Source organism: Gymnogyps californianus, chromosome 2 (assembly GCF_018139145.2).
Source record: "Gymnogyps californianus isolate 813 chromosome 2, ASM1813914v2, whole genome shotgun sequence".
Classification (NCBI taxonomy): domain Eukaryota; kingdom Metazoa; phylum Chordata; class Aves; order Accipitriformes; family Cathartidae; genus Gymnogyps; species Gymnogyps californianus.
In genome coordinates, this window is record NC_059472.1 from 5,693,893 (window position 1) to 5,708,146 (window position 14,254).

At 43.6% G+C, this 14,254-nt stretch overlaps 1 protein-coding gene across 1 annotated transcript in view; it reads left to right on the top strand.

Annotated features, from left to right (window-relative positions):
- The window catches only part of COL22A1 (collagen type XXII alpha 1 chain), a 215,430-nt gene that overhangs the window by 172,855 nt on the left and 28,321 nt on the right, over positions 1–14,254 (top strand). Inside the window, exons 39-41 of the mRNA XM_050892264.1 lie at positions 1,636–1,713; positions 5,991–6,026; positions 6,959–7,012. Of these exons, the coding sequence (XP_050748221.1) occupies positions 1,636–1,713; positions 5,991–6,026; positions 6,959–7,012 (168 nt within the window). The remainder of the gene's footprint in view (positions 1–1,635; positions 1,714–5,990; positions 6,027–6,958; positions 7,013–14,254) is intronic.

Consider the following 14,254-nt stretch of genomic DNA (forward strand, 5'->3'; position numbering starts at 1 on the left):
CCTGGTTTGCCCTCCTATTTTGTAGTTAAGGCTAAGACTACCTAGTTGGTTGAGTTGATGACACTAATTTCAGCTGAAAATATTGTTTATACCCTTATGAGTACACAACAAATATAGAAAGGAATAAAATGGCAAAAATGTTTGCTTCTGGGAGCATCTGGATTGTGCTTGAATCTTCAATCATCAGATATGTCAGAAATTCTCCTCTTTGAAATTACCGTGTCCCGATCTGGATTGGAAGAAGACTAGGATGTTGAAACAGATTCTGTAAATGATATAAGGACCTAGATCCATCTAGGTCCTGGAAGTGTTTTCTTTTGGTTTTGCTGCATTCTGTATAAATGCATTGTGCTCTGTTGTCTATATCTTTGACAGTTCAGAACACACACACAATAATAGACTGAGAATGAATATAAAAGTCAGAAAAAAACACTAAAAGAAATCTCATGAAATATTCTATTCAATATCAACACAAGATGGTAAGAATCTTAATTGTGCATGGGAAAATAGTATTGAACTTTTTGTATTGAAATTATGTTCTTGAATAAAATAACAGATAAGGGATCTGCCAGAGTGTTTGAACTAATCAGAATACATTTTCTCTCACTGTCCTTGCAGTATTGTTTCTTTGTAATATAAGATTAGCTTAAGAAGAAAGAAAGAACGGGAAAAAAGTCAGGAGATATTGCAGACTGAATTTTGGGTGGGCAGAATCCATGGGTAACAATTTTTCTGTCATGCTTCTATATAGCTGGAAATAGTGTAATAGTAAATAACATATATAAGATTCATTGTTATGTCTGCTGCCAACATGAGATCGAATCTCACAACTGCAATACAATCCATAAAAATCTTATTTGATTTCTCCCTATAACAAGAGAACAGACGTTAAATTTAAGTATTGCAGCTGAATTCTTTCTTAATCCTCTGTCTACAATGCCCATTAAACAGTGTCAAGTAGTTGTCTGTGCTCTGCAGGTTTTACTATTGAAAATTCTGTTTTCTAGAAAGGAGGTCTCTCCTTTTGTAGTATAGTCCTCTAGAGAGAGGGTAGAACTGTTGAATTATTTTTCTACAAAAAATTATTCGTACACTTCTGTGAGCAGGCCTATGTTGATGAAGGAAAGGAGAATATTAAGATGTAACCGAACATTCCTAATTTGATCTTCTCCAGATAAATAATCTCTATTTAGCAATGTTTGCAGGTTAGCCATCTACCATAGAAACACAGAGAAAGAAAAGCGCATTATGGTGCTTAGTGTTCCAAGCCAAGGAGAGTGCCTAGTGCCCTGCAGGCAATTGCAAATGCTAGAAATTGGATGCTGTGCACTAAAATAAATTAAAATGCTTGTAGAGGCTGTGTTCCCGCTTGGTTATGTGATGTGGCACACACTGACATTGTGTGAGTGCTCACAGAGGTGGGCTGGGGCTCGTGTGAAGGAAGGGGGCCGTTTTCTTGGCATGATGTGACAGTAACTGTGCCATATCCCCATGCTGCCACAACCCGATACCATTCCTCTGTGGGCAGGATCAGGTCAGGATGTATCAGCGTTATGTTCTGTTGTAAAACCTGACTGCATTTCAGCACATTTTCTCAACAGTGCACAAAGCCTTTAACTTCTTCCTTTGTTTCAGGGTGAGAGGGGAGCTCCTGGCCTCCCTGGACAGCCAGGAGACAGAGGCGTGCCAGGAATTGGGCTGGCTGGACCCCCTGTAAGTAGCAGGTCCTGCTGCAACCTGTGACAAGGCGAAAACTTACCCATTGCCATCTGGGGAACGCGTTGCCTGCGCTCAGCTGTGCCAAGAGCCTGTGGGGCATTTTACCCTCTGAAGATGCAAACTGCAAACTAGTCCAGAGGCTGCCATTCGTGGCTCAGATGTCTACATGTCTGTTGTGAGAGTTCTTGATGAATTTGGTTTTAGTTGAAAGAGAAAGGCAGAGAAGTGCTATAGCAGTGATTGATATCACTGGCTGTTACTCGTGACTCTTCTGCATCATCTTGACATACTGGCTGTGGATGTGAGTCGAGATCTGTGCTAAGCCAGCAGGACTGGTCTGCTGGGGACATGAAACACTGCTGTCACCCCATTAGAAGGGATGAGCGTGACACACATGCCCACATCAGTGACACAGTCAGCGCTCTGATAGGGAAATACAAAACCAGATTACTTAAATTGCTGCATTCCAAGAGAGCCATCGTCCCCATAATTTCCCACAAAGGTTTAGTTGCACCTCATCCAGCTCTTCCCTCACTCCTGCTGTCGGTGCTGAAGGTATACCCTTACCAGTAGGCCACGAGGTGTATTTGGGAGTCTGCTCTGGAAAGTTTGGATTTTCATATCTCTGGGGTTTGATCATTCCAGTATTTAGCATGTACAACACCTCTTGAGATGAGGGGGATTTGGGAGTGCTCTGACTGAAGCCCTGCTCAGAGTCCTCCAGATATGCACTGAATATGCAAGAGAAATATGTTTAGAAGGAAGCAAACTTTATTCCTAGCTGTAGTTGCTAGAGGACATCGAATCATAGAATGGTTTGGGTTGGAAGGGACCTTTAAAGGTCATCTAGTCCAACCCCCCTGCAATGAGCAGGGACATCTTCAACTAGATCAGGTTGCTCAGAGCCCCGTCCAACCTGACCTTGAATGTTTCCAGGGATGGGGCATCTACCACCTCTCTGGGCAACCTGTTCCAGTGTTTCACCACCTTCATCATAAAAAATTTCTTCCTTATATCTAATCTAAATCTACTCTCTTTTAGTTTAAAACCATTATCCCTGTCCTATCACTACAGGCACTACTAAAAAGTCTGTCCCCATCTTTCTTAGAGCCCCCTTTTTAAGTATTGAAAGGACACAGTAAGGTCTCCCTGGAGCCTTCTCTTCTCCAGGCTAAACAACCCCAACTGTCTCAGCCTTTCTTCATAGAAGAGGTGTTCCATCTCTCTGAGCATTTTTGTGGCCCTCCTCTGGACCCTCTCCAACAGGTCCGTGTCTTTCCTGTACTGAGGACTCCAGAGCTGGATGCAGTACTCCAGGGGGGTCTCATGAGAGTGGAGTAGAAGGGCAGAATCCCCTCCCTCGACCTGCTGGCCACGCTTCTTTTGATGCAGCCCAGGATACAGTTGGCTTTCTGGGCTGCGAGCGCACATTGCCAGCTCATGTCCAGCTTTTCATCCACCAGAACCCCCAAGTCCTTCTCCTCAGGGCTGCTCTCAATCCCTTCATCCCCCAGCCTGTATTGATCCTGGGGGTTGCCCTGACCCAGGTGCAGGACCTTGCACTTGGCCTTGTTGAACCTCATGAGGTTCACATCTGAGACCTTACATTCTTTTACAACCCCTTGTACATGCCATGATACTGTACCAATCAGTCATTTTTTTCATGCTCTGGTTATCTAGATAGAAGTTTCCCAATTAGTACAGGAAATTACCTTGAAATGATAAGTCATATTGCTGTGTAATACTAGTTGACAAATCTAGCTTTCTGAGGTGTATCTCCACTTAATATTGCTTTTACCTCGCTGAATACTATATATGGCAACGCAGACTGGGTCAGTCACGTTTCACACTGTGACTCTGTCATAGCCTTCACGGTCCTCACAGGGTGACTGATGATTGAAGGTTTGCTGGGTGTTATTTGTTGTGGTTTATCTAAGGAACAGTGATGTTCTTGCATTTCTTCATGTTCAGTCATTAATATTAAAATTAAAATGAAATTAGTGAATGAGCATCTGGCTTGTTTGAAAGTCACTAGGCTGTGGCTAGTTTTTAATTACTGATTTCTAGATTCAGTACAGGGGTAGGTGAGTTCACTTCTGCATCTGATATACACCAGATGACAAAGTTATTCTTCTTTGAGGCTTTAGCATCCACATATCCATGAACACAAGTGACTAAGAACTTGACTCCAAATGTAGACCATCACTTGTCTCACACCAGGGGATTACTTTTTTTCTATGTCATCATTGTTTAACCACTGTTAGGATGAGTAGCCACCTACATAGCACACTATTCCTGATAGACTTGTTTTTAGTTATTTAATCTGCTTCACTAAATAATTTTTTTTAGTGACTATTATGATGGTTTTCTCCACTGTAGATTCATCATAACCTCAGCTCCAGTGCAAAGACTCTGGAATTTGAAAAGCACTGTATAACCTTGAATCCATTAGGCTTTCACAAAGACTGAGTCCCACAGAAAAAAATAGAATAAAGTCAGTAAAGCTGCTTCAGTGCATATTACACACTGAATTAAAGGTGTCAGCCTATACCCTTCTTAGCAATGTGACAAAATTGTGTGTATAATACTTTTAGCTTCAGAGCTGTGAGACAGCAACTCTTTTTAATTGGAGCCCTCACCCTGTTTCCTCCTGTGCCTTAACCTCTCTTGGGCTTTGCTCCCTGCATAAAAGGTATACACAGATTAGGATTTTTTTTACTTTGTCTGCTGAAGTATTGACTTACTATTTACACAACACTGAGCCATAAACTGAGTATTAGCAGAGTGTGTTCTCCTCAACTGAACCATAAGCAGAAGAGGGGACTGCTTGGAGAAATGGGGTGAATTCACATGCTCATGCTGAGGTTGCCTAATGGACGTGTGTGCTGCATAAGTAGAAGGGTCTTGCTCTGCCTTGCCCTGTTCGTATTACTGTGGGTTCAGAATTACGTATTTAGCCTTCGCTTGAGCAGAGCATTAAGGCATCTTGCATGGAGGACTGTATGAGGATTAGTGAATTAATGTGCCTGAAATAGAAACCAAAGGGAGAGGAGTCACAGAGTGAGCCAATTTATTCAAACACAGCCCCAGAGATGTGAGGTCAAGCCTTGTTTTGGATGTGTTTGGAATGCCAGATATTGACTGATCCATGCTGGATACAGGTACCACATCACTTCTGTGGTGTTCCTATAGAAGTGGATACCTTCTAGTGGCTCACTCTACTCAGTTGCACCTTTTTAAGTCGCATCCCCAAACAAATAGCATATGCAAGCCAACTGAACTCCCTGCTTTGACCTCATTTAAACAGCACACAGGTCCCGTGGGATGCTTTTCCTTGTGTTAGAGGTAGCTGAATAGAGTGATCTTCAGGACCTGGTGGGAATTGTCCTGTCCCAGCCCAACAGATGCGAGGGTGCTGGGGTTCTGTGTCCCCCAGTCCATCCACTAATGATGCTGAGCACGTATGGCCAATGGGCATATGCATACGCAATGCACACACATACACACACATGCGTGTGGCCACGCAGACCAATGCAGAGAATAATGCCTTTATCAACACGCGTATAAACCTAAACAGCACTCTCAGAAACATAAGCATGGATGTCTCAATCCTGCTCTTCTTCTCCAGCTGATCAGGTTTGAAGGCCACTGTTGGAATATACACATAAAATATGGGTCTTCCCAGCAGCTGGTCTTGGACACCTACTCTGCCCAGTATCCAGGCCTCTGCACCCCGGTGTCTTCCAGTTGCTGGCACCCAGACCTGCAAGCCCCCTGGGTTCACAGCCTCGCAACCCAGTTGCTGGCACCCAGACCTCTCCTACTCACCAGCTCATCTAGCTTGAAGCTCACTACCACGCGAGCTCAGATTCATGAGCTCACCCATGCTGAAGAGTGTTACAAATAGGATTTAATGAGAATATAGGGTGGACTGTGGTGATAAAGTGCAGGGCTCAGTCAGACAAGCAACATGTTAGCATACAGCTGGCCTCTTTAGTCCCTTTTTCTCTCATTTTTTTTCTCACACTTTTTCCTCCATGATCCACCTCAATTTCTTCCTTACTCTGCCTTTGATCCTTCCCCTAAACATCCTACTGTATTGCACATTCCCACGTCTGTTTGAGCAGCCTGTCAAACTTGCTCCTTTTCCTCACCCTTTCTTCTCTAATTTTTGTTCTCTTGGTGCTTCAGGACCCACCCTGATCAGCCAAGGGGGGTGTTAATTTTAAGCTCTGCTCGTGTTTTGATTGCTGTGTCTTTTCTGTTTGCAGGGCCCTGTGGGACCCCCAGGAGACAAAGGGTCATTGGTACAGTATGTCTTTCTAACTACACCCAGATTTTATGGGGAGGAGACAACCATAATTGTGTTTCTACCAGTGATTTCATGAAGGCGTGTTTCATTAGTTTCTTTTTGCCCAAGGATGGTAGGGTCACAGGGTGGCTGACCCTCCAAAGGGGACTTCACTTGTGCATTACCAGCTACTTGTCTGCTTTATTGAGTTGTGAGAAAGAGTTGATTGAGACTGTTGGCATGGTGACAACTTTTCCTTACCTGTCAGTACAGTCCTACAAAAGAAAGAATCAGTCACTTGTTTAACCCTTCATTCAAAAAAAGTATTTCAAGGCACATAATTCAAGGCACGCTGCTATGCCTTATAGCAAGGCCTCAAAAGTTTAAAATGCATGATCTTTAAGCATTTTTCTCACTTAAGTCTTACAGAAACCCCTGCATTCCTGTATTCACCAAACACACCTAGTTCCTCAACATGCAGTTTTACAAGGATGCAATCCATTGGGGTGAAACAAATAACTGTGTACTGTGGTCTCAGCGTTAGGCTGGCATGAATTTCCAGCACTACAGGCAGTCCTAGCTAGTGTACTAGCTTGGCACTGAGGAGCTGGACCTTCTTTTCTCCTCTACAGTCCTGTGCTCACTCATATTTTCTCCCTATTGATAAACTTACCTCCCTATAAAGAGTCATCATTACCTTTCCAATCAAGGTATGTGAGGCTTGACTTTAGTGATGCATGTAAAGTCCCTTGAGGCACAGAAATGACAGATACTGTGATAATGCAATGTGAGATTTATTTTTTTTTCTTAAACGCTCTCATAGTTGTTTATCTGCTAGTTAATTTTTTTCCCCAATAACTGTTGGGCTGAGAATTTCTTCTCTTCAGCTAAGAAGCACCTGGTAAGTGCTGTTCACGTTAGTGAGTTTGTCTGTTCTCTCCCTACCAGGGTCCCCGTGGTGTACCTGGTATCCCTGGACCACAGGGACCTCCTGGCCAGGATGTAAGTAAAATAAAAGTGTAAGTGTTCAAGAAATTTGCCAATGCTCGAATCTAATTTGCCTAAAAATTGTGCTCATACTCAACCACAGTCATTGAGTGTTACTAGGATGGTCCAAGGGAGATGATTTGCAGAAATGGAGCTCTTTTACATGTTAGGATGTCAGAGGGGAAAACAATTAGGCTAAGGAGGGTTGTCTCAAGGGAAGCAGTGGACCTCACCACTGAACCAGTTTAAAATGACACTGGAGAAGTGACTTGGCAGCATACACTGGGGAACAATCCCATGCTGGAAAAGGATGATTGTTAAGCTGTCTAGGAACTTCTTAGAAGCCGCTCAGATAAGTAACCTGTAATATTTCTATGAAAACAGGGCCACAGCTATTAAAAAGCTCTTTGTGAGTTCATTTTGCTGCTGCTGCTGTGCATAAGAGATGACATTTTAACCTCTTGGTGTGCTGTCCTCACTCCTGCTGTCTCAGTGGGTGAGTCATAGAGCTGAAGGATAGAGCGAAACGTGGCAGACTCCCAGCTGGAAAGCTGAGCCCGTCACTGCCCGGCTTTGTCGCAGTGTTGAATCAGAAAGGGGAGAGGTTTTTTTCTCTGCTGGTCAGCCAGCTCTGTGATGTGGAAAACAGTGCTGGAGGAAAACCAGCAAGGGGGCTCCAAAGGTTTTGAAAGCCTTGATCTTTGGATTTGTGCCTGTTGAGGAAACATTGTGGGGAGGGGGCAGTGGCCTTCTGTAACTCTCCTCCTCAGCGCTGCTTTATGATGCTGTCATGTCTGAAATGGGTACCTGTTTTCGTGAAGTCCATGGGAAGTGATTTTCATCTCTAGTATAGCTTTACGGATATGCATCAGCTGGCCTAAAGGGCATACTTTCCTACGGGATGGAACTCCTTTCCTCCTGCAGCGTTTGGAGAAGGTGGTCTTGTTTTCTTCCCACCTACTTTGTCACGAGACAAATAATTATGGCCAGGGTATTCCTCCACAGGCCATGATAGTAGAAATGGTCCTTTGCCTCCATCGTCCTTGAGCAGTCACAGATTTGGAATCGATTGTGTCCTGCTAGCTGCCCCTACAGCTGCTCACCTATCTCAGTTTGAGATTTTTAACCTAGAGGTTTTAAACAGCAGATACAATAGATGGGTTTATTACAACTGTACTGTGTGAGGAGAGTGTCAAAGCCAGCTTTTCTGAGTCTTTCTGGCTCTACTCAGATCAGCATTGACTGGTCAGCTCTTGGAGAGGCAATACTACAGCCTTTACATCTTTCCTTTTCCCCACAGAAAATTACCCAAACAGAACCATTCCTTATGGTACTTATAAAATACATCCTCTATTACACTAGCTGTTTTAATTGCACTCCATATGTCTTTTAGGAGGTCTCTGTATTCTGGCTGATCACCTATTAAGCAATTCTACCTGTGTTTCAGGAAGCGTAAATGTAACTACAGGGCACATTCCAACATTTCTTGGTATAACAGCAGGGATACCTATTTTGACAAGATCATGCATTTGCAGTTTCTTGATCTCCACTTTCATTTATGAGTAGTACAAAGGATTTTTTGTTCTGCTTTTGCACTCTTCTATATCAATGTAGTATTCCTGTATTCTTTGAAGCATGCCCATTTTTGTACTCTGTTGTGTTTAAACAGTATGTCATCAGTTAGGTAAGCTCCAATTTGAATTGCTAATACGAATTTGCCATGCAATTCCCAAGCCAGTCAGTGGCAACAGCATTAATGACTTGCCTCAATGTCTTGTCTTTTGCTGTGGCCTTTGCAAATATATTCCATGTTTTTTCTGAGACGGAATAATTCTTTTAAATCACGTTTACGTACATTAGGTTATTCTCTGCATTACTTTTTCCAGTTGCAGACTCATCAGATGCTCTTGGAAGTGTGTCTGCTATAAGTTGTTGTATTCCCTGATATTGCCAAATCAGATTTACAGTTATAGTTGCGGAGGTAGAAGAGTCAATACCGCTTTTGCAATAGCTTTGGCCAGAATTATCTCCCATAGGTGAATATATTGGGTTTTTTTACATGACTACATTCTAGCTTCTTTGTAGTGCCGTAAAAGCATGTGCCATATTTTTTGCAACAGCACTGCCCAAGGTCACCTTTTGAAACATCTGTTGAGAGCTTGCTCAAATATCAAGAGTTCTCAGGACAGTGTCTTGTTTTATTAAAATTTAAGTTTTGAAAATCCTTGTCCAGTTTTACAGTACAGTCATGCTGGTTTGGCTTTGTTCTGTTACTCTTAGCAAAAGGCTTGGTGTTTATTTGGATGAACTGCCGTCTAGAGTTCACTATGTCCATAAATCCCTACAGATTCTCTTCTGGGACAAAGCTGAGACATGTTATCTTTGTCCCGTGTACATTATTTTCTTGACTTAAAATTTGCATTTTTTTCCCACTTAACTAAAACTCCAATTCTTAAAGCCTGAAAAGTGCTTTCTGTAGGCTTTTTGTGTTCTTTGTTTTTCCCTATAGTAGGACTAATTTGCTCCGTAACAGGACTACCACATATCATGCCTACTTTCACACCCTCAATTACTTCAAATATTATTTGCACTTGCTTTTGGAAAAAAAAATCCAAATCACATTTTAAGCTGGCAGTATTCATATATCAAGTATTAAAAAAGCATAGCCTTAAGCACCTTCCTTCAGAGAAATTGGCCAATCTCATGTTCTGAGAGTTACAAAAAATATTTCTACATGTTAAGCGATGTTACGTGCATGGCCACCTCCTCCAGCTGCTCCAGACCAGGTCCGTCCTGCGTGGCCTCTGGTGCCCAGGACCCGGGGTCTCTGCCCACATGGAGGGATGTGGCTCCTGCTTTCCCGTTTGCAGGTTCAACCAGTAACGAAGCTGCGCATGAATCCCAGAGATACAGACATGGACACACAGATACAGAGGACACTGACATGGCTGATCACACAGATTGCCACAGACAAGGCGCTGCCTTCAACAGCGCCTACGTACAGGACTCACATACAACATAAGCACAGACAGCCAAGTCCTCTCCTTCTCTTCAGCTGGCAGAGACAGAAGGTCGCTAGTGGTGGCACACCCCCCCACCCTTTAGGTTCACGAGCACACACATATTTGCAGATCCTTTGAGCATTGGCACAGCCCCTCTGTCCTGGCACCCCTGCCCAGATACCAGACCCCCTTACCCGCCCCACGGGTCCCCTACTTGCCTGCTGGTCCAGCCTGATGCTCGCTGCAAACATGCAACGCTCATACACTCACCCCTTGTGCACTCCACGCTCACAGTTCCCCATGGGCATACCAGCATGGACCCCCCACCCACCTGATACCCCAGCTTGGACCCAAGTCCCCCTGCTTGCCAGCTGGTCCAGCTTGAAGTTTGCTGATGAATACACCCCCCCCTACACACACACACCAGGACTGGGGAAGATACAGACACTCGCCCCATCCCTTGCTTGGCACCAGGCACACAGGCTGTGACTTGTGGTCCCACGCCAGCCACCGGCATGGAGCCCCTCACTCACCTTGCTCATGCTGGTCCCCCCAATAGGTGGTTTTGGGAACACACACCATTCCCGCCCCAGTGGCTGGAGGTTAAAGACCCCTGCACTCACTCCAGTAGCTGATAACACAGGATGAGGGAGCCTACACCCCTGGTCTGACTCCAGTAGCTGGCACCAGTTTTCACTCACACGCACATACAGGTCTCACCAGTAGCTGGTACCTAGTCCTTGCAGCACACATACACATTATGCAGAGAGATAGTTAAGAAAAGGTTTAATAAGAAGATAGAAGATGACAGGACAAACCATGGTGATCAGGTGCAGGGCTCAGCCAGACAAGTGCACTGACCAGCCCCATTTTACGCATGACCGGCCCCTTTTATACCCTTTTCTGTCTACCCTCCTGTTTGTTCCTCTCTGCTTCCCCTTCCCCTGCACGTCCCCTCATGCATCTCCACAGCTCTATCAATTCCTGCGCCTTCCTAGTTCAGGGTCCCCCTGGTTTACAATCTTATCACTTGCAAAGTCCAGGTTGATCTTCCTGGAAGTGCAGCCTGTAGTTTCTTGATAACCCATCAATTAGTGTGAATGGCAAGGTATGTTTCTTGTTAGGTCTGTGTCTTGGTATATTTTGTTTCTGATTTCCTCCTTTTCCCTTAGTTTCCAAATTGACAAGGTCCTGGATCGGATAACCTTGCTGGAATAAACCTTCTCACACTCCCACATGCCTTCATCAATTAGTGTGACTGTCCAGGTTTGGTTCCCATCACCGCCTCCCTTATTTGTCAGTCAGGCTTGTGTCCCTGTATGTTCTTATTTATGGCTTCCTCCTTATTTTCCCTTGTTGCATTGAAAAAGGTCCTTGACCAGATACCCCTAAAGGAGCAGGCGCTCTCTGGCCAAATACAGTACACGTTTTTTGGGAAGCATCCACTCTCTGTCTGTCTGCTGGGAGATAAAATGTTTCTGTTCAACAAGCCTACTTAGTTCCCTTAGATTAGAAAACAATCTGAATGAGACAGTCTCTTGTCCTACTATTAGCAGTGAGGGCACTCATTTAATAGGCTCTTTCTGTGTGTTGATTATGATAATTTTAATTAACATCAACATTGAATTAATCACTTTTTAATTATGTTAATTATTTATGATAACTAAGTTCCAGTATTACCGAGAAGTTAATCTTCCCCTGCATTTATTTTCATAATTACAAAAACTTTGTGGATGCATACATTACTGCCATCGGATCTGAAAAGCAGAGTTTTCTGTTCTGGGGTTGATTTTCCCATCCAGTTAGAAGGACAGTTCCAAGGAGCCTTTGTGTTTGTTTTAGGATACATACACCCATCGTGGAGGCTCACACAATCAAATTAGACAGGTGTTAAACTCAAGGAAATTTATTCTTTAATCAAAATCTTTTAGAACTCTGACAACATTAGTAAGCCACAGGTTCAATGATGTAAGGGGAAATTAATACTGCACAACTGACTTAAGAATTCTTAAGCTTCAGAAACGATGACCCAAAATGCGCATATCACTCACCTAGAAGATGAGGGCTCTCAACCTCGAGGAGTTTCCTTAGGTGGCATCCCAACCCAAGGGGAGAGTCCCCGACTGCAGACCTGCTGCTCCGAGGAGGACTGGCTCAATTTGCCCTCTGGCGGGGCTCCGTTTATACCCTAGGTTGGATCTGATCTGTGGTCATATATGGTCAACGGTCGAGAAGTTTCTTTCGAGAAGTTTCTTTTGACTGAGGTGTTTCATTGGCTGAGGGCCTTGTCTGTCGACCAAAGGGCCTTGCCTTTCCTATCCCTCGACCGAAGTATGTATGTGATGGTTGTCACCGGCTGAAGTGTGTACTTCACCACAGTCACCACGTGGGCTGGGCAGCTCGACCCCCAAACCACGGCTTCTAGGGGGTTTTTTTTGGTCGAAGAATTTCGGTCTTTTATCGGGCGGGTGTACCTGCCACAACACCCCAAACCAGAGTACACTTATTAAGCCTCCTATTGACTTTTTATTCCTAGGACATATAACCTATTTAAGCTATTACATCTCAAGTTTAATTTTCAGTCTTGTAATAGAACTACCCTACCATAAACCTGTGTGACTGGTTTCCTTATACATTTTCTTTTATTTTCACATACATCACTTACCTGAGCATCGTTTTTCAGCATGTCATCTGCACAGCTCCATCAGTTCCCAGTTAGAGACCATTCCTGTCAGATTTTGCAGACCGATAGAGTACTCTGGATCCTGTGCATCATACCTCCTTGTTGCTGACAACTTTTTCCTGCACTGGTATGCTCTACCACTTATTGGATATTCTACTTTGTGCTAGCCACTGTTGGCTGCAAACTCCTGAAAGTGTTCAACTTTATGAGCTTTCCAACATTGGTTGTTATTTGGGTCTGTGTGTGTTCCCACATCACATTAGTTTTTTCAGCAGACTCTTTTAAGTTCTGTTTTTTTATTGTCTGGCTTTCTCTTTTCCAGTTTCCTCCCCTGTTAGTAAGTTTGTCAGATGCAGTTATACCCTCCGTGCCTTTCTTCTCACATTTTCATTCTGCTCTGAGCAATGTTTGTAGCTTGGCTCTTGTTGTCAGCCTTTTCTAACACCAGGCCTCTGTAGTCCAGCAATCTTTCCTCTACTTTGGACTCTGCTTCCAGTTGCCTGTTCTTTGATAATGCAACATGCTCAAGTGCCATCAGCCTACATCTGCTTTGTTCATTTCAGCTCAGACAAGCATTCTTCAAAGGACACTCTCTTTTTGCAGTCTTGTGCCTTTCAACTGTTTGACTTTTCCTGGGGATGCAGTGGTTTTCAGATTTGTCAGCCATGGCACATAGCTTAATTTCTTACCCTGGTTTATTTGCACCCTGTTAAAGACATCACCAGCTCCACATCATACAGTGTTCAAGAAAATAGGTCCATCCCTTTTTGTCTCAAGGCAATCTGATACCATGTGGATATCACAGCTATGCTTAAATCTTTCCCACGATCTCAGTTTTAGTCACTCCCTTCTTGTGTGTCTTTTCTGATAACTAAGAAGTCTTTTCCTATATTCTTCTTTAAATAAATCTTCTTTAAATGCTCAAATTCCACCGCTAGTACCATGTCATGTTTCAGATCCCTAAGCAAAAGGCTGTCAGCAAGCCCTATGGTAGAAATAGTTTATTTACAGCTACGTTAATAGTCAGCTTGAAAGACATTTCTGAATTGTCTTTTCTCTGTTGCTTTCTGATCCAGGATGATTCTCATGGCTCAAATCTGCTTTGCATTGCACTCCTTAAAGCAAGTGCTGTGTGAGTCTTCCTGAACAAAGTAGGTCTGGGAACACAAGATCTATGTAATCGTTATTTAGGCAACCCTCTTCCCACTTGCAGAAATGGTTGAGAACCACAGTGGAGAGGATGCCAAAAGCCTGACCTGACAATTAGCATCTGTGAAAGAGAAGGGACTTTGGGAACATCCCACAATCTTCTACATTCACATTGCTGCTCTGTGGAAGAAGCAAAACTATAAATGGTTATAATGTTTCCTTATATTTACTCAATTCCCCAGAAGGACATTTGTGGGGAATTATGAGCTAAGAATCTCCTTCACACCTTATCTTCTCTTGGTTCTCGCCTGCAGAAAGTTTAGCTCCTCGGGAAACAAGCTTTCATCCATGGACTTCAGTACTACTTCGGTTCCACTTTAGCTCCACTTCAGTTTGTGTTTAATATTCATCTCTTAGAAAGTC